General features: G+C 38.4%; 1 protein-coding gene and 1 pseudogene across 2 annotated transcripts in view; both read left to right on the top strand.

Annotated features, from left to right (window-relative positions):
* Nucleotides 1-25331, top strand: part of Pou2af2 (POU class 2 homeobox associating factor 2) — a 40657-nt gene extending 15326 nt beyond the window's left edge. For both annotated transcript variants that reach the window (XM_046466152.1, XM_046466143.1), the window contains exons 4-6: nt 20118-20160; nt 22787-23085; nt 24339-25331. In XM_046466152.1, the coding sequence (XP_046322108.1) occupies nt 20118-20160; nt 22787-23085; nt 24339-24740 (744 nt within the window). In that variant the 3' untranslated portion in view covers nt 24741-25331. The remainder of the gene's footprint in view (nt 1-20117; nt 20161-22786; nt 23086-24338) is intronic.
* Nucleotides 1483-19570, top strand: LOC124108378 (small nuclear ribonucleoprotein G-like; annotated as a pseudogene).
* Nucleotides 25332-25903: the final 572 nt, after the last annotated feature.

Below are 25903 nucleotides of genomic sequence, written 5' to 3'. Positions count from 1 at the left end.
ACAAACCATGCTGATCCATCTTTACCAGTCTCCCTCAATGACATCTGTTTTTGATACCATTTTCACATCTTTGCAGTGGGCATAAAAGAAAAACACCATTTTAAAAACAAAAAGCTTGAATCAAGAAATTTTCACCAAAGACTGGAAATTAAAAACACTTCTATACATTTTAGCCATATTCTGTGGCTTCACAACTACTATTGTGTGTACATCTATTTAAAAATCATGGCTTTTCTTTTTTCTTTCTCAAAATTGTTCTGTTATTATTTACTACATTAATAGATCATTTGCCAGAATAAATAAATATGAGTCATTCACTAACATCCAGTACCAAAAAGTATATAATTAGATTTCTGATTGCCACATTTTCTTTCAATTACACTATTTCAATGGAGTTCCATAAAAGCTATTCATTGAATTTTTTTTAAAATAACATCACAAAATTCAATAAACTCTGTTATCTATAAAAACAGAAGCAGTAAGTCTAATAGCTGCAATTTTTCAGTTTTGTTTCAAAATTCAGTGAACAATTTGCAGGCTATTTAGCTTTCTAATCAAGTTTTTCTGAAGCTATCATAAAGATTCATTTAAAATCATTGAATATACAACAGCTGGCAGGAGGGAAAATTTGTAAAAACTTGCTGAGTAGGAAATGGAAATTGGTTTAAAATTAAAATTGCATGGGAGAATGGAGGAACACTGTGTGGTATGCAGAAGATTAAGAAGAGAGCTGGAAGCGGGTTCTGATGATCAATCTGTTCTGTTGATTTGTGATTTATGGACACAGTTAATAGGTCTCCTGCTCTGCTCATTCATCAAAATTCCACCGTCAGTAAAAACAGTGAAATCAGTATGAATGTTCTTTAAATTACACGAAGAAAAATAAGATTTCTGGTTCTGTTTTTGGAGGAAAAGGTTGAGGAGGAATATCCCAAGTAGGAAATACATACAGACTTTGTGGCCTTCAATTATACATATTGTGTAGATAACAGAGCAAATTTTAACTGCTTCTATTTGGCAGGATTCATTCATACCCACCTGAAGTGTTTGTCCTTCACTTATAATTACTTACAATTATTTTCTATTTCTACATTTTCTCAAGTCCTGATGTTTAAATTAACAGTTTAAATATCTATGTCAAGAACACCTTGGATAAAGCCATATTGTCAGCTGGAGTTCTTAGTTAATAATTTGTCCTAATTGTTTTTGGAGTGACAACCCTGTAAGTAATGGAAAGAATTATGACAATAGCACATATCTGGAGTAAAAAATTGAAGGAACATAAGGTAAATGGGTGTCATATAGTGGGTTTATGATACAGAGTCATTGAGAGTGTTTGATCTTGGTGAGATGTAGGCAAGCTCGAACTGTAGACCAGATGTACACTGGCTAGCTTGGGTCCCAATAACTGTCTTTGCATCAGAACTTCTAGATGGAGGTTTGTTTAGTTGCATATCCAGCTGCTATTTTGCTATACCAGTCATGGGCACAGGTAAGTTGTCACTGACTACAAACATGTGATGTCCAGATCTGTAATTTGCATTTGGATTTCTTGTGAAGTAGTAGGGGGAAAAAATACACAATGGGAAACTGTATATTATGACATCTCAAAGTTTCTTTGACTTCCCTGCAACTTTGGAAAACATATAAGACATTTCTCCTACCCCAAAGAGAAAGTTCCCCTTCCTCAGTCTCTTGGAATGCCATGTTGTGACAATAAGTGATCTTGGAAAGTTCCCTTCTCCTCTCTGAGCCTCAGTATCCTTGTCAATAGAAACAGAGTTGGGCCATGTCTCTAAAATTTCTCTCATCTCAGTGGTCATTTTCTAAATAAATTTGATTATGTTTATTTGAGGTTTAGGTGATGTTATAGAACACATATAGAAAGTAAAATGATTACTACAGTGAAACAAATTAACATATATATCATTTCACATAATTACTTTCTTGTGACAACAGCAGCTAAAATCTACTTAAAATCTCTAAAATCTCTAACATAATACAATATTATCAACTATAGTTTCCATGTTTATGTGAGATCTCTAATGCTGATACTTTATATCCTTTAAATGACAACTCAGAGTCCATTTTTAAGACTTCAGCTTTAAAACATTTATCCTGTTCTTTTATGTTCTTTATTCTTGCTATTCACATTTCATTCACATTTGTATTGCTGTTTAGGATTTAAAATAAACCTGAATGTGCAAGAACTAGCAATTGCCTTGTACCCAGTTTGAAATATCCTTAAGCTGATGTTTCAGATAGCTCTGTCACCTGAGTTTACTGAACTTCATCCTGTAAGACCCAGGGGGCATAGCATGGTGAAGAGTTTTGGCTCTGGATCCAGATGACCTAAATTCAATTCCCAGTTCTGCCATTTTCCAACTATGTGCTGATGGTAAAGTTACCCAACCTTGCTGTTAAAGGAAGACAATAATTCTACCTTGCCAATTTATCATAAAGGTTGTATTTAATATTTGCCAAGGGCATGCCACATAATAGGTGCTTTATTAATGTGATTGCTGTTAAAAACTATTACATTCAAGTAGTGATGCTGGTTAGTATTCAAAGAAATAAGAAACCCACTGCCTTGAAGAAATAAACAGTTCAGTTGAAGAGGAAGAAATTATATATGAAATATGTGATTAAAATACCAAGGTGGCTTTGCTCTGAGTGCCAAAATCATGACAGTGAGCATCAGTGAACACTATAGTTCAGAAGGGGTAAGTCACAGTGTAGGTGGAGGAAGTATCCATGGAGGAGGGTGTTCCTTGAGCTAAGATTTGAAGGAAAAGGATGACAAGTGAGCAGTGAGTAGGGGTGGAGAGTCCCAGCAGAACACAGAGAGCCAGCAGAGACTAAGGTATAGGGGGGCGCTCTACCTGCCATTGTGCAGTGAGGGAACCTACTTTGTCTGCAGAGCGGAGAAACAGAAGAGACTGTTGAGAGGCCTGTCTAGTGCACAATCCTTCAAAACTCAGCTTCGGGCCCACCTGGGAAGGTCTCAGACAGTTCCTTCTGCTCCCAGAGCCTCCAGCATATTTTTCTGCTAAATTGTTTATTATATTACACTGTAATTGCTTGTTTTCTTAAACCCCTTCCAGTGGCTAATATCCTGCTATCTCTGATTGTCCTTCTGGAGCCTCTGGCCCAGGATGAATGGCAGTGTGGTAGGGTGGTTAGGACTTGCATGTCAGAACAAGACAGACCTTGGTAATGACTCTAGCATATGAAAGGGATCCAATTTCTCTGGAAGTCCATTTCTTCTGATGTAAATGGGGACAATGATATCCAACACAGAAAGCTCCATGAGAGAAAAATTAGGTAATGTTGGCAAAGCACCTGGCACAACACATGGCATGTTGTAAGTGTTCAACAAATGGCAGCTTTTATGGTTTTTTTATAGTACCCGACACATGGCAGCATTTGATAAATATTACAGCAAGGTGTGCAGCGCTAAGGTAGACACCAGATTATGGGGAGCTCTGAATAATGGCCTTGGGAGTCAAATATCCCTGCCCTCATTACTACAAATTCTAACATAAATACGTCAAACCATTAGAAAAGTCCACTTGACAACTTTGTAGATCTGAAAAATTTATTCACTATGAGTGAAGGAAACAATAAATTAGTAGAAGCAAGAGTTAGCAATCTTATTTTTTTCATTGATTGGGTTTTTAACTTTTTTATTTTTAATTGACATGTAGTAATTATACATATTTATGGGGTACAGTGTGACATTTCAATACACATATCAATACATAATGATCAGGGTGATTGGTGTATCCATCACTTGAAACATTTATCATTTCTTTGTGTTGGGAACATTCAAAATTCTTTTGAAATATATGACTAAATGTTCTCAACCATAGTTATTCTTCTGTCATTCCATAGTTATACTATGGAACATTGGAAGTTAATCCTCCTATCTAGCCACACACCTGCTCCTGCTAGCCATCCTCTCTCCAGCCCATCTATTCCCTTACTGACCTTGACAAACTCTGTTAACCACTATTCTACTCTAAACTTCTATGAGATTAATGTTTTTAGTTTCCAAACATGAGTGAGAGAGCATGTGGTATTTTGTCTTTCTGTGCCTGACTTATTTTGCTTAATATAATGTCATCCAATTCCATTCGTGTTGCCACAAATGATAGTATTTCTTCTTTGTATAACTGAATAATATTCCATTGAGGGTGTACACCTTACCATCTTTTTCCATTCATCCATCAATGGATACCTCAGTTGATTCCATATCTTGGCTATTGTAAATGATGCTGTAATAAACATGATAGCAACGATCTTAATTTTATACTGACCCAGCAATACTACCCTCCTCCATTATGCAGGTTAAGATGGTTAGAGTTGAAGTTCCCACTTGGTACATTTCATTAAGATCATTTCAGCTGCTCCCATTCCACAGTGCTAAATATCCAAAGCCTTGACAAGTCTTGGATAATGAACCAGGAATTATATACTTGTCCATCATAAACTACTATTTTTATGAGAAATCTAGCTCCAAATTACAGGAAGAAAGAAATAAAAGCTTTGATCAAGATTTACTACCAACATACTGATCTAACAAGTAATTTTACTTTCTCGTGCCTACATTTCCTCAATGTAAAAAAATTTTAAAAGTGGTGCAGATGGGAGGAGATTAGTGTTCACAGTGTCTCATTCTGTCCCTTCTCACTACTGGGTACAGCTGTTTTTCTTCCTGACTCAATAGATTTTCTCAGAACTCAAAATATTCTACCCACAGGCACCCCAACCCCAAATCTCCAATTTCCAACACCAAGCTGAACCCCTTCTTTATTCTGAGAAAGATTTAAATCCTCTTTCCTCTAGTTGAACTAGAAGTTTGTAAATTCCCTGTTTGCCAGGAAAACCGAAAACAGAAAATCACATAAAGCACAAAAATTATTATGTGGCCTATAAATGTCCTTCCACATCTGGTCAAAGACTAACATGGGTGAGATGGCTGAGGTGACTTTCAGGCATGAATCCCCTTTCATCATCTCTCTCTAGGATAAATAAGGAACCACAATAATAATAACTGTCATTTACTGCTGAGCTCTGAAATAGGGACTTGAAAAATATTTTCATTTCTCTATTTAAAATATATTTCATTTATCAACAAGAGCACAACAGCCTCAGGAGGGTGGCCCTGATAACTATTTTTCAGATAAGGAAAATCAAAATTAGGTAGAAAGCAGTGGAGCTTGGATTTTTGACACAGGTTTGTAAGGTAAGTCTTTCTTACACCCAAAGTATTATGTTCTTAAGTTTATATAGCCACAGCAAAGAAGACAAGTTTTGGAGTAACCACTTTCCTTCAGGTCCTCCTGCTCGCCCATCTCACCCCTTAGACTTCATACACGGTGTTTGACTCCAGTTACATGTTCGGCTCCCTGCAGGCCACACATGTCTCTCTCCCGTCATTGCAGTGTGTCTGAAAGGGTCCAGGGATGCCACACCCAGCCTGAACAGAATAGGACCTTCCTTTCCTATGATTTACAGACATCTGAGAAGAAATGAGACCCAAGAAGTTTTTCATTTCCTTCTAGAACTTACTCTGGTTCTGTCCCAGAGTCCCAGAACCTGCCTCCATCATTCCTGCCCCTCCATCATTTCTACCTCTCCTGGATCTCTAGTCTCCTGCAGCCATCCATGGTTTCACCGTCTCTGAAGAGCACCTCCTGATTCAGAGTCCAGGTATACCACTGACCTTGCAGAAGCCGCTTTTCTGCTCTCCTGGTGATCTCTAGGGCCAACCTCACACAACCCATTTCCCTCTGGCCTCTTCTTGTCTGAAGCTTACTTCCTTCCCTGCTGTGTCTGTGATGAAGTGTGACTACCATTCTGATTGAGGTTGGTATCCTATGACTCACTTCTGGGACTTGAGGTAGGCTGCCCCTTCACTCACTTGAGCAGGCAGCATATCAGCTCCCCCTTTTGAGACCCAGAAAGACTCCTAAACCCAGGAAACACAGCATTTCCTACCTCAGTTTACCCAGTGTCTCTGATGACCCCATCCTTCTGATGCTCTTCTAACCCCCATGGTGCTGTACTTTTGTATATACATAAAAGCACCTTACTCATATTCTTTTTTTTCTTTTTAAAATTTATTTGTTATAATTTCTTATATAAGACAGCAGAATGCATTTCAATTGATAGTACACAAATGGAGCACAATTTTCATTTCTTTGGTTGTACACAAAGTAGAGTCACATCATTCATGTCTTCATACATGTATCTAGGATAATGATGTCCATATCATTCCACTATCTTTCCTGCCCCCATTCTGTCTCCCTTCCACTCCCTCCCTTTTGCCTTATCCAAAGTTCCTCCATTTCTCCCATGCTCCCCACCCTACCCCCATTATGGATCAGCATCCACTTATCAGAGAAAACATTCAGCCTTTGGATTTTTAGGATTGGCTTACTTCCCTTAGCATGATATTCTCCAACTCCATCCATTTACCTGAAAATGCCATGATTTTATTCTCTTTTAATGCTGAGTAATATTTCATTGTGTATATATACCACAATTTCTTTATCATTCATCTATTGAAGGGCACCTATGTTGGCTCCACAATTTAGCTATTGAGAATTAAACTGCTAAAAACATTTATGTGGTTGTGTCACTATAGTATACTGTTTTTAAATCCTTTGGGTTTAAACCAAGGAGTGGGGTAGCTGGGCCAAATGGTGGTTCCATTTCAAGTTTTCTAAGGAATCTCCATACTACTTTCCATAATGGTTGCATCAATTTGCAGACCCACCAGCAATGTATGAGTGTGTCTTCTTCCCCACATCCTCGACAACACTTATTGTTTGCATTCTTGATAGCTGCCATTCTGACTGGAGTGAGATGAAACCTTAGAGTACTTTTGATTTGCATTTCTCTAAATGCCAGAGATGTTGAACATTTTTTCAAATATTTGTTGATCAATTGTTCTTAATAAATACAAAAGCCACTAAGGAAAGGGAAGGAAGTTTCCTAATGCACGTATTTCCTTATGGAACATGGGGAAAGATGGAGGGAAGAAGACCATCAATGCTCTCATTTCCTCATGTTCCATGCTTAAGAGAGACAGAACTCTTTCCTAATATATAAATCTAATTTTCATTAAGATCTACATCCGAAAAGCACTAAAACTTGAACAATTTGTGCACTGCACTACTTCTTTTTGGTATTCTAGTTGTGCTAAACAATAAGGAAAAGGCCAGAAGAAACAGCAAAAAAACATTCAGACCTCAAAACAAGAGGGTTGACCACACATAAATTCAAGGGAGAATTACAGTCATGACTGTATTTTCAGATCTAAGAACACAGATGGATGGGATATTGAATTGATAGCCGGAAAAACGGTCAGCTCTAGACTAAGGCACCCCAACCCCTGAAGACATATGACTGAAAAAGTCAGCCCCGTGGCTATTTCAGGAAATACTCTTCTCTGATTTCCTAGAATTCACCATAAAAATTATTTCACATCTCTTCAGCTTTTGCAAACTGAACTCACCCTACAATGTGTCCTAGCTTTAGTGAGATTGCATGCTTGTCTGGGCACAAAAAAAATAAATGACCATCAGATGGCCTAATGTACATCTTCCTGCTTTGCTATTGTTTTATTTTTCTTATGCTTTTTGAGATTTTTGTTTTTTCTATATTATCTTTATTTTTCTTATATTTTTAGAAGTACCTTTTGTTCTTTGTGTTTGATTACTAACACTCTTAGGAAAACTGCAGTTTTTCTTTAATTAATGCATCTCATTTGCCCTTGTTATTTTTTTCTGAATTCCAGAAGAATTTATTTCTTATTATTTGTAATTTTTACAAGATTATTGACAAAGGGAATCCATGTCCATCCTGGGAGTGTCTCCCCCACACCTCTCGCTCTTTCTCATAGCACAGTAGTTTGCATATTGCCTGTTAACATTGCTAACCAAGCCCTTCATGAACCCAGAAAAAAAATCAAAAAAAAGGAAAAAAAAAACATTTTTTTGAGCAGGCAATGCCTTGTAAACTCAAAATGCCATCGTTTGAATACAGCTACACACTATACTCTTGGCATTCATTTGAATGAATGCTTTATTTTCTAAGGCTTTCTAAAGGGCCCATTGTCTGAATTTAATTAGCCCACTGTCCTGACCTGTTTAGAGAACCAAACCACATTTCCAGGGCTTTCTGTGTTCCCCACCCAACCACCTGCTCCTTCACAATTGCAGAAATTTTTTTTTTTATTAATAATAAAAGCGAACCTTTTGCAAGCAACTTATTTTTTCAGCTGTTCTACTAGTTCTGTCTTTTTTTTTAAATGTCATGAAATTTAAAATAATTCCTGCTGGTAAATTCTTTCATGCAGCTTGCAAAAATAATCAGGTTTTGCAGCAAAACAGCCATCGCAAGTCCATCTGGCAGGGTTGAAGTTCTGCAGATTCTGTTCTGGCCAAAGTACATCCCAGTGACTCCTGTTGTTCTAACTTAGCTACATAAATACAAATAGCATTCCAAAGGCACACCAAGATCCAGGGGTAAAAAAATATGTTTCATTTTGTAACTTAGGCAACAGCAATCATTTTTTCACAGAGACAGCCTGGGTATAATTTTATGCCAAGCAGGAGAGTTTTAACAGTAAAAAAAAAAAAATTGTAAGAAACTGTCAGAAAGTTGGAATTCTGTAACTGTGTGAGCCTTCCAAAGGACATAAAATAATTCATAACCCAGAAATTTAAGACACTTGGAATCGTAGTTTTTAAAAATCTGAGATTTGCAATAAAGATAGAAGACCTAATGGCTATTTATTTTCATTACCTAGTTGCTTTAATTACACAAGAAATACCTTGTAAAATTTTCAAATAGAAACAAAGAGTATTAAGATGGAGAATAGGAGTCTACTGAAGTCTCCCAGTCCCCTCCCCACTCTGTTACATCTTAAGGATAACTACCTTTAGTTTCATGTGCATTCTTCCAGATTTTGTTAACATTTTATTTTAGAGAAATTAAGTTGTTGCATCAACAAGTTAATGAATATCAAATATGTTATATAATCACATGTTCTATTACAAAAATGCATAAATTAATATGTTCACGGTAAATTCCTTTCCCTCAGAATTTGACTTGTTTGTTTGTTTGTTTGTTGTACAAGGGATGTTTAACCACAGGGACATTTAACCACTGAGCCACATCCCCAGCCCTTTTTTATATTTTATTTAGAAACAGGGTCTTGCTAAGTTACTAAGGGCCTCACTAAATAGCTGAGGCTGGCTTTGAACTTGGGCTCCTCCTGCCTCAGCCTCACAAGCTGCTGGGATTACAAGTATGTACCACCACACCAGGCTGAACATGGTTTTGTGCCTTTATTATACTTTTATACAGTTGAAGGCATTAAACAAATCATTAATACTTTTATATCAATAACATAGTCCCTACTGTTGATGGTGGAGATAAAAGTGGCACAAAATCAGGCAAGCTTTTTTCTTAAGAGTTAAGTCCCCTAGAGCCCAGGCTTTGTAGATGCAAGGTGTTTTTGAGGATATCTGTTTCAATGTTGCTTCCTCAATTAAAAATCCTTATTGGCCTTCAGATTGGACCTATACAGTGTACCATTAAATTGAATCATTGAAAAATGGTTTTTTTCCCCCTTGTAAGTAGGACCAACCCACTCTGTACACACATGCATCAGCCAGAAGGTTGTAATGAAGAAAAGAAGGAGAGAGCACTGAGATTGCAGAGCACCCAGGACACTTGTCTAGCAATCCTCAGCACCTACGGGCACATATTAGACTTTGCTAATACATCCTCTAAAGGATGCCAAATAGATGTGGATAGAAATGTCACCTGATGACCTCCTGAAATACCATCAGACACTTGCCAATGGATCTCTGATCAAGTACAATATCCACATCATCAACCTTTCAGATCTGTCATTTCAACCTCAGATTCAATTTGCCTAGGACATCACTTTTGCCATGTCTACACTGCTAAGAAATCATAGTCTGCTAGTAGACAAATTTGAAATCCTTAGCATCACTGAAAAAGCACTGTACAATCTGGCTTCTGCATCTTTCTCCAGCTTCTCTTCAACCCTCTTGTCTTCACACTTCATGCTTGCATTTCCCTGCTGCTGACATGCTGTCCCACACATTCCAGGCTTTGGTTTTCTCCATGATGTCAACACCTTTATGCTAATCTGCTTACTGATTTCCTTTCGTCCTTCAGAACCGGACTCAGACATCACCTACATTATGATGTGTTCGATCACATTCTCCCAGGACAATAAATCACCCCCAATCCTCTACCTGCACAAAACTGTGGTTAGAGTAGATGGAGGTTAAAATCTAAACTATGTCGTCACTAGCTCTATGACCTTAGACAAGTCCTTCACAACATCGATGACTTTTTCAATCTATAAACTAGGGATAACAACAATCTATCTCATTGATTAATGGTATGGAGTTGATGAGAAAATGCATGTAAATCATTAAGCACACTGCAGAGTACATAAAGCTCTCAAATCTTCATTGTCACTAAAGATCATGAGACACACTCATAAAGCCTTTGGCACAGAGTCTGATAGGAAGTAGGTAACAGGAAATGCTAGTCCTCTCAACTACTTTAATTATTGCACTAACTACATATATATCCACATACACATACATAAATATTTATGGAAATATTTTCCCTACGAAACCATATGCTAAGAATAGAATTCATATCTCATCCTTCTTCATATCTCTGGCAATCACTACAATCCTGGAGCACAGTAGGCAAAGAATGTATTTTTATTTTATCAGCAAAGTGAAACTTCAACTCCCAACAAATCAACTTGCTGATTATTTCTTGAAGAAAAGCTGTGATTTCCCTCCCAGGTGTTTGGTTTACAAAATTCCTCACACCTGGGAGCTTCCTTTTCTCTTTTTGCATCCCCTCAGCTTCAGCACCCAACCCTAACCCTCAGCACACCAATTTCCTGCTTTTATAACTTCCAGTTTGTAGATCATGGACCACACACCTAGAAACGAGGTGCATACTGTTAGGTATCACAAGCAACTCTTTCTTGAGCATGTCTGTATCAGATACTTATTTCTGTATAGGAAACCACCTTAATCTTAGCAGTTTAAAACAATAGCTATTATTATTTCTTACGGTTGACACACAGTTTGTGTGTTCCGGTTCCTTTATTTTTCCCCAGTTGAATTGAGCTGAAAAGTCTAGAATGACCTTTCTCCCTGATCTCTAGTTGGTGCTGCTGGTTATCAGCAGGAGCACCTGGATTCACTTCCACCTAGGAGACTGGATCAGCTTCCTTTTGAAGAGGTTAAACGGCATTTCAAGCAGATGAAGGTGAAATCTGCAAATCCCTTTAAGGCCTAGACTCTGAAATTTGTGTATTACTTCAGCCATATTCTATTGGCCTAAGCAAGTCACAAAGTCATCCTAAATTCAAGGTAGAGATATAGACTTCACTTCCTGATGCAAGGAGCTACTGAAAAAAAGTCTATATTTAATTTGTCACAGATAACTTGTCTCCTTAAGTAGGTCCTAATCTAAGCAGTTGATTGAATTTTTTTCCTAGCACCTGCAAAATCCAGCACTGTGCCTTCCACATATGGTTGGCCAATAAAATCCTTGTGGTTCAATTGAGGGACTAGTGTACTTCTTATGTCTTGAAAGCTCAGTCTTGGGTTTCAATACTAGTTTTTTAATTCATAAGATGTGTGACCTTGGGTATATTACTTATCTTTTCTGATGTTTTATTTCTCCTTTTGTAAAACAGAGAATATCTACTTTCTACTATGATAATATCATATAGAGCACCTGGAACATAGTAGATGCTTATAAGTGTGGTTTTTATCCATTATGGAGTATTTTTCTTATTTTTGATTTAAAATGTAACTCAAGCTGGGTGTGGTGGTACATGCCTGTAATCCCAGTGATTTAGGAAGCTGAGGCAGGAAGATCATGAGTTCAGAGCCAGCTTCAGCAATTTAGCAAGGTCCTAAGCAGCTTAGCGAGAACTTTCTCAAAATAAAACATAAAAAGGGCTGGAGATATGGCTCAGTGGTTAAGCACCTCTGGGTTCAATCCCCAGTACTAAAAAAAAATTATCTTAAAGAAGCGGCCTACAAGTCATAACCTGTTTCGAAGATTGCAAAAGTAATAAAATGTATTAGAATTGTTTGAGAAAGTATAATCACCATATAAGATTCGACACCAATCAGAATGCCCCTGGTTCTACCACATGTTTATCACATTAACTAAAGCATCAAATTCTCTATTCTTATTTTTGTCTTGTGAAGAAAGTGTTCTATTCCAACAAGGTACTCATTTAAAGGCTGTGTTAGCCTATGGCATATCTTTACATTCATTTTAAAGTAGGAGGAAAATCATATGATGTTTTGGTGGGTCTACATTCAGACATTAAGATGTGGTATTAGAATGTTCAAGATAATATCATCAGTTCTACTTCCTCCCAACCAGATATAAAATGATCAGAAATTAAATGTATAAAATTTTATGAATTCCTTGAAGAGAGTAACTTCCTATTCACAAGTGGCTACAATTACTAGTATGTAAGAATTAGTAACAATATCTTTAGATTTAAAGGGATACTTTCTAAATGATATAATTCAAATTTAAAGATAAAATTATGCAGCAGTGTGAAAATGTCAGGCCGGTAAGCAATCTCTTCCTAGTACCTTTGAACATATTATTTCAACTCAGTTGGCACCTAAAAATATTATAGGGTCATAAAAATGATAATAAATGTATTCAAGGGAGACTCCTAATCTTATCACTTTATTACCTTGGTGACCTATTAGTTCAAATTAACTCATTTTCATGGAGGGGCTTTTGGGGCAGATGTGAGACTGCTGTGTTAGCTACAGGAAGTTTCAGACTGGCAAATTTCATTCAAATATAAACCTCTAAATTTGGCTACCTGGCATTGCAGGATCCTGTTGTTTGCAGTATGCAAAATAAAAATTATATACCATCTCACTTGGTCAAAAGCTATGGGCTCTTCAATATTCATTTTAATATGATTTCTGGATAACTAGTAGGCCAACAGGCAACAGTGTGAATGTGATATATTGATCAAGGAAGACAGGAATGTGAGTTTTCCCTTCGCATGAGGGTGCATGCTGAAGGCTCCGGGTTTAGGCTCTTCTCTCCCGAACTATAAAATCTGTGAATGGATGGAGAAGTGAGCACCCGCTCTGAAATCTGTCCATGAAATCCTTCTCAGTCCCATGTAGACCCTTTAGAATTCTTTTATGTTCTATGAGATGAACTGAAGAGATGCATTATCATTTATTTTTATATTGATCCATCAAAATATTTTCGAGGCAACCACAGAAGGGACAGTACTATATATAACTACAAAATAATTAATTTGATGAAAATGTTCCATATTATATTCATGGTGGTGGGTCAAAATTCACCAAATTGTATGCTTAAAAATTGTGAATTTTATTATATGTAAATTATACCTCAATAAAGTTCCTCTCTCAAATAGAATATCACTTGAAAGAGGAAGGAGTATGTAGATAATCTTTAAATTTGAATTATATAATTCAGACAAGAGGGTATCCAATCCCACTTGATCTTTGTGTGTTTTTATGTAATCATATGATCTCTCTAGATGTCCCTAAGTCTACTTTATACTGGTATTTGTAAACAATGATGATTTCCTTTTTTAAATTTTTGAGTTATTAAAATGCTTGGGAAACTGATGGTCAAGATAATAGTTACTGAAATCAGAGAGGTCCTTGTTTGATCCCACCCACTGCCACCACCACAAGCAGCCTCACCTGTAACTGAAGGGAACTTGTGTTATACTCTTATTATTTCAGCTTCCTCATCAGTAAAATGAGAAAATATTACTTATCTTCTGAGTTTGTTGTGAAAATTAAATAAGATAATACACATAATATCGTAGGGTATAACAATGCCTGTGTTATGAAACTACTACTACTTATTGCTTATGCACTACTTCTACTACAATTTAAATCCCTGCTATAAGAATCATAGAAAAAGAAAAGTTTTTGTGCTGTGTAAACACCAAGAAGGCATCTACATCAAGGTTCAATATTTAGGGATTCAATTCTGCTCCAGGGAGGCTAGATAGTCTCAGTTGGGGAGAGCCCTCCCCTCCCCCAAAAAAAGCCAGATTCTGTATACAACAAATTTTAATGAGTTTTTGAGCTAATGAAATGGTAAGGAAAATCTTTAAATCTGGAGGTAGGATAACAGGGTTGGAATGGGAGGTTGGGAAAAGGTTTGGCAGAAATTAAGGCATTGAATGATAAAAAGATGATCATGTCGAAAAGAAGTTTCCCTGAGGATAAGTATCCAAACTGGCTTTACTTGTAAAGACGGGTCCTTGAGCTATAGCCAAGGCTGGGATGTTGAGTTTATCCTGGGGGCTCCAGGATTAATCTGAAGAATCTGAAAGGGAACCTGGCTCCAGAGAATTATAAATATAAATCTTCTGGAGGAAAGCAACCTCAGTTTAGGACCCCAGTTTTTCACACAACCAAATGAGTCTCAATAAAAGATCACCAATACATGGTGGTGCACACCTGCAATCTCAGAGGCTCAGGATGATGAGGCAGGAGGATTTGGAGTTCAAAGCCAGCCTCAGCAACTTAGCAAGGCCCTAATCAACAGAGGAGACCCCGTCTCTAAATAAAATACAAAAAGAGGTAGGGATGATGTGGCTCAGTGGTTGAGTGAGTGGCCCCTGAGTTCAATCTCAGGTACCAAAAAAAAAAAAAAAAGGAAAAAGAACCAAATCACTCTGAAAGAGTCATCAAAAGCAATAAATTTAAATTCACAGGACTTTTAAATATTATAATTACCAAAAGAAAAGTAACTTAAATAATGAACAGTCAACATCAAAATTTACCAAGCAGAATTTTTAAAAAATGGAATATATAGAAATAATAATTACTCTACAAAAGGGACTAAACCATTAAAAAAAGTTATACATCCAAGAGACCCCCAAATTTTTCAAGCTGTCAATGATAAGCCCTAAAATGTAAATGATTTCATAGTACTGACATTTAAAAATTCCTGCCTCAGTTCTAAATTGTTTTGTTATGCCTTTGAATAAACCATTATGTCTTTAAAAAAAACTATAAAATCAATATAAATTGTTTAATATGAGTGAAATGGCAAATTAACAAAATCTAAGGAAAGAGTTAGTGAACTAGACATGGATCTGAAGAAATCCATATCAATCTATCCAAAAATAAAGAACAGAAAATTATGGATATAAAGAAAGATTATGAAATTTAGAAGATAAAAGTAAAAGGTCTAAAATATATATAAACAGTTTCAGAAGGACATAATAAGGCAAAATTTGAAAAGATGTGGTTGAAAATTCTCCAGAATTTATGAAAGAAATGACTCCCTCCACAAATTAAGTATGTGCTAAATCAAGCATGATAAATAAAATGAAATCTATGATAAAGTGAACTGAATTTGAAGAGCCTCCATGACAATGGGAGTGTTAAAAGCAATTAGGAAGAAAAGATCAACAAAGAATAACTGGAAGATTAATAGCAGACTTTTTAATAGCAATCATGGAAACCAAAAGACAGTGGAATGATATCTGTAAGTGCTGAGGAGAAAACATCCTATGAAGTTATAATTATAAATCCAGAAACTATCTTTTGAGTACAAGTCAAAAGAAATTATATTTTTCAAATAAATAAAATCTGAAACAGTTTAATACCAAAAACCACCTACACTTAAGGAATTTTCTAGAGAATTCATTTAGGAGAAAGAAATGGATCTAGAAAATCTGAAAGAAGAGCAGCAAAGAAAATGGTATACATGTAAGGTAAACCTAATACATGTTTACTTAATAAAGTGATAATGATCATTTGTGAAGGTTTAATATAAAGAAAGAAAGTAAAATTTAAGAAAATAGCATATACATGAGAATTAGGAGAGGAGTGGTAAAAGTTAATGTCCTCAGCTTCCTGTCTTTCAGTGACAGGGTTCAGATGTTATTTGTAGCTTTTGTTAAAACTGCATGGTAAAATTTTATGGGTAACCATAAGGAATGGAAATAGAAGGTGTCATTTCCACAGCAGGTAGAAGGAAAATTATATAAGGGAAAGTAACAGAAGAGGCTTCTTTTCATCAAATATTTGTTTTTTAAAAAATCAACCGAACTTATAAAGTCTCTGTAAATCCTTCAGATTTAAAAATGATTTGGGGAAATAGTGCTGATAGCTCCATGGTAGCAATTTAACCAAGGCAGAAGGAGGAGGGGGAGGAAAGAAGATGCAAGGACTACTGGTGATAGAAGAGGAAGCTAGGAAAAGTTTTATGGCTGAGTCATCAAGGGTGAAGGGAGAGTGGCATATCCTGGTCTCTCTCCGGGCTTGGGGCAGAAGTAGGAAGCAGGGCCATGCCAGCTGATGACAGAGGCTGAGGGGAGAACAGGGTGCTGTTGTGGTAGTTATGGGCAGCTTTGGTGCTGGAAAGGTCCACACATCAAATTGGGTATGTGTACTTTGACTTAAAGAAGACTTCATCCTGGCCCCAGCTTGGCCACAGAGATCAAGGAAATAGGTAGACAGAGAAGGTGGAAGAACTATGGGACATCTCCCCAGACAGCACCCAGGACAGCTACCACCCTGCCACTCCCCGATCATACTGGAAAGGAGGCAGAAGCCAGAAGGTATAAGGATTGACACAATCCTTGAAGGACAAAACCAGCCAGACAAGAGCCAGAAACAAGAGGGTAACACTGGACACCGTGGATCCTAGCAGCATGGGATGATGTGCCCAGACACAGGCAAATGTTAGGGGACCCTGATCTGTACCCACTCCTGGCCACTACATGCCCAAGAGTTCCCTCCTTCCACTCAAATATGTGAACTTATTGAACAGGAAAAACACATAAATTAAAGCATACTTAGAGGAATATAGCACAGATTTAAAGGTACTTAAAAATACAGCAGGTTACAGCACTTTCCCCTCACCCCCACCATTATCCTCAGTTTCATTTTCCACAGTTTCTGTTACCCACAGCCAACTGCTGTCTGAAAATGTTAAATGGAAAATTCCAGAAATAAACAATTGGTGATTTTTTTTTAATTGTGCACCGTTCGGAGTAGCAAGATAAAATCTCATGCCATCCCACTCTGTCCTGCTCAGAATGTGAATCATAGCTTTGTCTAGTACGACAACACTGTATATACTGCCCACAAGTGAGTCACTCAGCAGCCCTCTCAGTTATCATGTCACTGTCATGGTATCACAGTGTGTACATTCAAGTAACCCTCATTTTACTTAATAACAGCCTCCAAAGTGCAAGAGTAATGATGCTGGTGATTTTATTACACAGTATACCATTATAATTGTTTTATCCTTAGTTATTATTAATCTCTTACTATGCCTAATTTATAAATTAAACTCTATCATCATATGTATAAGTAGGAAAAAAAGTATATGGGGGTTTGGTACTATTCACAGATTCAGGCATCCACTGGGTGTCTTGGAACATATCCTCCACAAATAAGGGGAGACTAGTATAATAATAGCTCATGAGTATACACTTCCTAATCTGTCCCAGACACCATTATAAGTACTTGACATCTATGATCTCAGTTAATCTTCATGTCAATCTTCATGTACCCAAGATCTGACAACAAACAAGAGGCAGTGATGGAACTCAAACACTGGTTCCAGAATATTTATTTTTAATATTATGCTGACTCTGAGGGGTGGAGGATATTTTGCCTGCAAAAGGCAAAATTCATGGTTTGAGTTATGTCCTTCTCAAAATTCAAATGAGAAGGACATCTCATTGTGATGGTATTTGGAGGTGGGGCCTTACACAGATAATTAGGTCCCAAGAGTAGAGCAGGAAGAGACACAAGTGAGATGATTTCTCTCTTTGCCATGTAAAGATTCAGAAAGACACGAGAAAGAAGGCCCTAGTCATGACTTCAGACTTCCAGTCCCCTGAACTATGAGAAATAAATTATCATTTAAGCCAGCCACCCAGTCTATGGTATTTGTTATAGAATCTGGAGCTAAGACTGTTGGGGAATAATGGATTGTCTTCAAATATTTGAACGTCTGTACATGGAACAAGGGTTAAACTTTGTTTATATGGACCAAAAAGATTAGAACTAGGAGATTGTTTTCTTTCCATCCTTCTGTATATAGTCAAAGTTCCCGAAGAAGAAATGGGCCTCCCCAGAAGGTGCTGAGTTCTGTCACTGGCTATCAGATGTTCTTAGTGTTGGTAACATGCAGAGAATTTAAACACTGAGGAGTGGGTGGTTAGGTGAGACTATAAAATCTCTTGCAATTCCTGAGAGTATATAGATTCTTAAGGGTCAGGACTAAAAGTCAGTACCAAAGAACTGGATGCCAAGGCTTCTTAACTTCCATAGCAACTATATAATCCACTACTTTGCTAGGGATCATTCTGGAGTTAGAATTTGTGTTTGAATGTTTCAAGACTCTACATGCCCAGATAGCTTGAGTGGTTGTGTCCTCCTCAAACTTTATATGTCCTTCAGAGGTAGGCATAGACAGCACCTCCTCCAGAATGTTCCCCAACCACCACTAACACCATCACAGGTGCCCGCATCACCCCACCTCTCCCTGATCATGCCACTTCTCACACTACAGAGAGTATTGTCTGTTTGGTCATCAACCTCCCCCCAAGTTCGTTTCCCAGGGCTATTGTAACAAATTACCACAAACAGATGGTTTAAAGCAATAAAATTTATTTTCTCACCATTCTGAAGGTTAGAAGTCTGAAATTAAGATGTCAGAGTAATGTTCCCTCAGAAGCTGCTAGAAAAGAATCTATCCTCTCCTCTTCTGAACTTCTGATGATTGCCAGCAATTCTTGGCCTTTGGTAGCTTAAGGTTATATCCCTCAATTTTCTGCTTCCATCTTCACATAACCTTCTCCCCTCAGTCTGTATCTTGGTGTGTCCTCTTTTTTATAGGAACATCAGTTTTGTGCGATTCAGGGCCCACTCTATTTCAGTATGACCTCATCTTAATATAAGTAATTATGTCTTCAAAGGCCCTATTTCCAAATAAAGTTTTATCCACAAGGACCAGGGATTAAGACTCAGGTCTAGGATGGAGGCTACCAATTCTGTTTTAAAGCAGCTCTGAGCCTGCAGGGAGACAACAGGAGCAAAGCTCACCCTCCCAAGCTTAAAAAAAATTATGGGCAAGATATTATCATGGTGGAAGATATGTCCAAGGAATATTTAAGAGATGTGATCTCTTTACAAATCTTAAGATAGATGAATGTGTGGAGATGGCAACTGTGGGCAACAGAACAATATTGGAATGGTGGTAATAGGAAGAAATAGAACCATCATGTTAAAAGCCTTAGAACAAGTATAAATAATGGCTGTTCAGCACAGAGATCCATGTCCCCTCTCCAAAGGGCTTGTTTTACTGTGATATAAAACTGGGTCATATAATTTTCATATTAAACTTTTTTGTTTAATAAATTTTTGTAATGGTAAAAAGAAAAAAAAATCAATCTATCATTTAGAGGACACAATTCAACCAACCACATCACCCAACCCCCCACACTCAATAGATTATGGGCTCTTCATTTTACATATTTTTATTGTGTCTATCATGAACTACATTCTGTTCTGGGCAACAAGGACAAGCCACAGTCAAGGTCACTAGACTTGATGAAGCTTCTAAAAAAAAATCTACATAAAGATTGACAATAAAATGTGCCCTTTGGTGATTGAAGCCAAATGCCAAGTGTATGTAAGTACATATTGCAAAATATACAAACACTTGATACATATTTGATGAATAAGTATTAACAATGAAACACAAAGGATAAATCATTGTACTTCACCCAGCCAGTGGTCATCAACATGTTTACCAGAATCTGAGAGTTTGGTTTCTCTCTGTCCCTTGTAAAACTTTGTACTTCAGTACTTGAATTCTTACTCTCAGTTGACACCCACAATCCAATTCCTCAAGTAATGTATTCTGACTACCAGAAAATAAAGCTTGTAAAACCTGGTTTCTTAATTAAATTTGAGCTCTCCCCTAAAGAACACACTTGCACTCTGTTTGCCTTCCAGGGCAGCGTCAGCTCCTCCCAGTCTCCCTTCGTCCAAATGCCAGGTGAGTACTTCAATTCAATGGGCAATTAATTCCCTTTCAAAACGAAACTGAGCATTTGGACTCCTGTTTTGTTTTGTTTTGTTTGTTTTTTGTTGTTGGTGGTGGTTGGTTTGGGGTTTTTTCACAACTGCCTTACATGACTTTAACAAAATTTTTTCTTTAAAATAACTATTTTCAAAATGTAAAATCAGTGAAGACAGACCTCATTCAGTCATTCCTATATTTAGAATCTATTGTGCCTTGAAGTCAGCCTTTTGATCCCCAGCCTAGAAGAAACTTTTTGCACAAAGGCAAGAGGAATTAAGCCCCTGACAGTTTTTAAAACAAAGTTCTGACATGCTATTATAGACGAAGTACCTACTTCAGACAGAAAGAGAAAGATACCTAAGGGCAGAGATGTGGAACTACCATTCACTGGGTGCTCTCTGCACATCAACCACTCAGTTGAGCATGATGTATTCATTTCAACACACATCTCATTAAATATTTCTGTGAGGATGGAAAAGGAGCATTCTTTTTCTTTTTTCTTTACTTTTCTTTTTTTTTTTTAATAGAGTCTAAGTTGCCCAGCCTGTCACAGTCCTCCTGCTCAACCTCCAGAGTAGCTGGGGTTACAGATATACAGCACCAAACCAGGGGAATTCTTAGTAGTAGTCTGGGACATTCTCATCCACACATGCGCACACACAAAAAACCACTCTTCCGAGCGCTCAAACTCAGAAGTGCCATAGGCCTTCTCAATAGTTTTAGAGCCCACAGTACTGGGTAAGAAAAATAAATAAGGGCCTTAGAGGATTTCAAATAAACAAATGTCTCTGTGTCAAGTTTTCTAATCATATTTTATGCCATTGCACTGTGTTTTCATCTGCTCTATTCTACACAGAGAAACTTCTGCAGCTTCTCTTTTCATCTAGAATTCTTTTTCCTCCCTTTAAGGAGAAAAAGGAAGGCTTTAAGAGAGCAGAGGTTTTTCCTTCATGGTTGTTTTTTAATTAGAAGTTGGAAATAAAGATATGACAACCTGGAAGCTTTATTTACATATTCTTCATTCTGCTCTCAGATTTAACCACTCATTCCTATGGTCATAAATTTATGACATGAAACAGAAATCTATTTATGGATACTAATTTGAATTTACACAGGTTTTTCCCCAAAGAAGTTTGCTTATAATTAAAACTCTAACTGCAGCCTTCAAAATGCATGAGTAGTAGAAAAAAATGCATGAGTATATTTGAAGTTTGGGGTTATAGAATTTAAGATGAAAGTGAAGTGAGTAGTATCATGCTAAAGGTTTTGATGGGGGAATTTTGATTGCTTATTCTGAATGAATAAATTTACATGCAATTGTTGAACACAATATTATGTTATTCATTTTATGGAAAATAAAATCTGCAAGCTCTGCCTCCAAAGAGCTTGCAGATTGGCTGGAAAGACATTGTGAGAGATGAAAGAGTAATAAGCATAGTATACATAACATCGTGTGCGGGTGGCCTAAGTTCTGTGTGTGTCATCATGCAGGACTGAGTCATGATAACAAAGAGGAAGGGTTTCCATGAGATGGTCTTCTTTCCCTCAAGAGTGGGTGGGACACAGTTTAGAAGTCCTCTGCTCTGGTTGAGGGAAGTAAAGGGAAACATCACTTGTGTCTTTCCCCTACTTCTACCCCTCTGTGACTCAGGGGGTTGGTCTTAGCCAATTAGACCACGCTGACCCCACCTCCAGCTAGAATACTTAAACCATCGGTTTTACACACTCATCTCTACCCCCAAACATGAAGATCATGTATTTCCCGCTACAACTAAGATACGGGGTCAGAAAGTAGTTTTAAAACACATTTCTTCTCTTCTGGAACATCTCTCTGGCACTAAAAGACTCCTCAGTTTCAGCTTTTCCGATTTCCACCCAAGCTTCGGTACTAGGCACTCTTCCTAAACGTAGTGCCGCGGAGAACTGAGTGATGGCCACAAGAGGGCAGCAAATAACATCAAACTCATCAAAGCAGAAAGGTCCTGAGTTCCTCTAAAACTGGCTTCTGTGCAACCATATTATCCCAAAGCAAGCCCTTTATTGATGCCTTCCCAGTGAGCGACATGGTGTTAAAGGTCAGTACACAAAAGAATTAGAATACAGAATACAACGTTCATCTGATCTGCGGTGGGGTTATCTTATCCGGAGATCCAGTCTCTCAGGTAATAAGTCCAGAAGCAGCCCATTGTATCACAGGGACAGAGCTCAGACACTCCATTCAATAAAATGGAAATGTCAAGAGATTCTTTGACTTAGATTTTTAAGCCCAGCCCTTCCTAGCATAGTGCCCAGTTCTGGAAGATAGAAGGTAAGTGTGATGCCTATGTGAATGGCTGAGCAGTTACAGTACCGTCTAAAATGAACTCATCCTTAAAGGCAGAGTGGACGTTAAACATAGTTACCCGGGCCAGCACAGTTTTTAACAGTAAAGAAGGCATATTTCGAGCTTTTCGAGACATTGTTCTATTTCTACATTAACACTGGTGTCAGGCAGGTATTAGGAACGTCCTTTCACACTAGAGCCACTCAGCGGCAACAGAGAGGCCCTGCCATTGCTGGGGTGGGCATTTTTGCCCACTTGTCTTTCGTTTGGCAACAGGTTCGCCGGTCATGTCAGGTTACTATGGCGTCAGAAGATCTTTTTTGTCGGACTCAGACTTCCACAACAGTAAACCGTTTTCAAATGACGTCTACACCTCCGGCGTGGCGAAGCCCTTTCCCGGCGAGTCGTCGGCAGGGCAGAGCCACGCGGCGCTGCTCGAGTCCTACCTGGCCGAGCCCTACGGGGACTACCGCCCGCCTGCCCTGACCCCAAGCCCGGGCTCTCTGTTCAGCGCCTCCCCGCTGCCGCCGCTCCTGCCGCCGCCCTTTCCCAGCGACCCGGCTCACTTGGTATTTGTGAGTACGCGTTATTTCAGGCACAGGGAGTAAGAGGAGGAGTAAGGGCTCTCTTGCATCAGCCCCGCCACGACCTGGGCAACCAGGTTGAGACCCCTGAGGCTGCTCTGCTGTTGCCCAAAGGGGCCAGGTCAGGCCGGCTCTGCCAGGACACCTGAGGGAGACTTGCTCAAAGATGGATGTTAACCTTGACAGCAAGCGTTCATCTAGGGATTTGAACTTAAAAACAAAACAAAACAAAAAACTATAAGGTAAAATTTACTTTCATTTTGCTAATAGTCTACAGATTTTGCCACATGTTCCCCAATGCCATTAGCACAAGTCATTATCATTCCTCCTGCTCATAAGACAGAAGCATGTAGTGACATCTAGACATGGCTAGTTATCTTTCCGTGCAAACACAGGTGGCTTTTTCCCACCCAGTGCTCTGCCTCCCACTTTCCCAAGAATATTTCTACCATAAAACATTGTTCTCTGGATCCTTCCAACTAAATGAGTTCATAGAGATCTGAAGGATGCTAAAACTCTTCATGAAAACTAAAACTGTAAAGCCTCCTTGCCATAAAGGTGAATCTCCAAAGGTGGGAGAGGGAATTAACATTATTGAGTACCTATTCTATACCAGGAATCTTTATGGGCTTTTGTTCATTTAATATGCACTAACTCGGGGAATATTTATGAAAGTCCCATTTCACAGATGAACAAAGTGAGGTGCCTAGTCAGTAGGGGAGTAGGTAGCACAGCTATGAAAGAGTTCAGCCCACTCCAAGAGAGGTAGGCTTGAGGAGGTAGCATCAAACCTACTTCTTCTCTCACTGAGGTCAGAGCAGCCTCCTCCACCCACTCCAGAGCTCACTGTGTAGCTAGAAGTCTACTCCTTCAAAAAGCCGGCCAAGGGCTGACTTACCCACTAGTGTAAAGGGTATTCTGGGACCCAGAGAAACCTGAGCCTCAAAAAGAATGCAAGCAGTACTTTATTGTAAACAATAGAATCCTGGGTACATGGCCATTTTATTCTTCTCACATTTCATTCATTTAATGTTGTTTTCTGGGAAAAGTAACCTCAATACATATAGGAAATCTCATTCAAGAGTAAAAAAGAACCAAAATATTCCCCTCTGGTGTCAGGATGAAGCTGCCTGGGTGGGCTTTAATAGCAGAGGGAGGGTCCTGAGGATGCTCTGGAAGTTGGCTCCAGCAGCAACCCTCGCAACAGCAAAGCATCAACTAATACATAACCCCATTCTCTTCAGAGGGACTCATGGGAGCAGACAGTGCCTGATGGCCTCAGCCAGATGGACCCCATGCCCGCCGATACTCTACAGACCTTGCCGCCCAGCACCAGCTGCCTCTCCCAGCTCGAGTCAGGAAGTGCCACACAGCACAGGAGCTCCACCTGGGGGACCTCCCTTGCTGGCACTCAGTCCTATTCTCTGCACACGCTGGAGGATCTGCACAACACATCTGGGTACCCCACCCCACCTCCTTACCCTTTTACCCCTTTCATGACAATGTCAAATGACCTACCACCAAAGGTGGTACCTCTCTCCCCAGATGAGGGGACAGACCCCTCTTCCCTTCATGACCATTCAACTTGGACCAAAGAAGACGGGAGTGTGGCCTGGGGGTCATACGAATGCCGCAGAGCTTACTGAGGGTGTGGACCAAAGGACTTCTGTGCTTTTCTTTAAGTTGGGTTCTGTATTCCAGGGATTGCTTTAGTTGTGCTGGCTCATTCGGAACTAGATTTTCAGGATAAGCCATAATGCCACCCTTTGTTAATGGACGATGGCATTTATTTGTAATCTTTACCACCATAACCCAGTTGAAATATAATACAGTGTCAATTAAATATACCATGGACCATATTCTAGTGAGGCAACCTTACAGTGAGGTCATTTTGGAAATTTAGTAGCCAATTCCATTCTGAATCTTCTGTTATCTTTGAAATATCATTTTGGGGCACTGATTTTTTTCCTTAAATTATGTAGATCATAAAACAGAATGGTTTTACTGTGTAATTTTTCTTAGTTATAAACCATGTGTATTATTTAATAAAAGAAATAGCTAGGGTATAATATAGGTTGGGGCACATAAAACAAAATTCATTTTATACCATATGACATTAAAGAGTGAAGTGTTATATGCATTTCCTTCATTGCAAGAGCATGTAAAGGCACTGTAAAAAGATATGGCACTGAGTGTAAATGTGTTACTGTCAATAAAAGAGGATGAGGTCCATAGATTACGTGTGTGTGTGTGTGTTTAAATACATAGTTTCGACTCTGTTTTACAGCCTAGGGTATCAAAAAATTAATCCATCCCCCCCCCCCAAAAAAAAGCCAAAAATTTCATTTGATCAGTGACTGTCTAAATTAAGGTAGACATGGTCTCTCTGAGAAATAAGCCTAGGGTTATCAGAATGGATGAGTAAAATGGACAGTTGGTGATCAAGTCAGAATCTTGCATTTAAAAAAAAAAATAGGAATAAGCTATTGACGAAAAACAGACCACCTAATGCCAAAAAGTAAAGTGGCTTGGAAGAAGAACATATTGTCAGGTGAGTCAGTGGCACCACACACAATGTCCCCTAACTGTGCCTTGCTGGTGGCTTACCAGTCAGAGATGGTATGGCTCTCACTGTGTAAAAATGAAGAAACAACATCTGAAACAATAATCTGTCTCCTGTAAGTCTGACTGGTGTGGGTTCCTTTGCCAATGATGCGAAACCCCCACCAAGCAGTGCACCTGTCTGCAGGCCACGCCCATCATAAATGCCCTGCACACACTTTGACTGGAAGTACATAAATCAAGGCCC

The sequence above is a fragment of the Marmota monax genome, unplaced genomic scaffold (assembly GCF_021218885.2).
Source record: "Marmota monax isolate L192 unplaced genomic scaffold, Marmota_monax_Labrador192_F-V1.1 WCK01_AAM20220418_F8-fsc00045, whole genome shotgun sequence".
In the NCBI taxonomy this organism is placed as follows: domain Eukaryota; kingdom Metazoa; phylum Chordata; class Mammalia; order Rodentia; family Sciuridae; genus Marmota; species Marmota monax.
The sequence above is the reverse complement of the archived record's forward strand: the minus strand, read 5'-3'. Positions and strand labels throughout refer to the sequence as shown.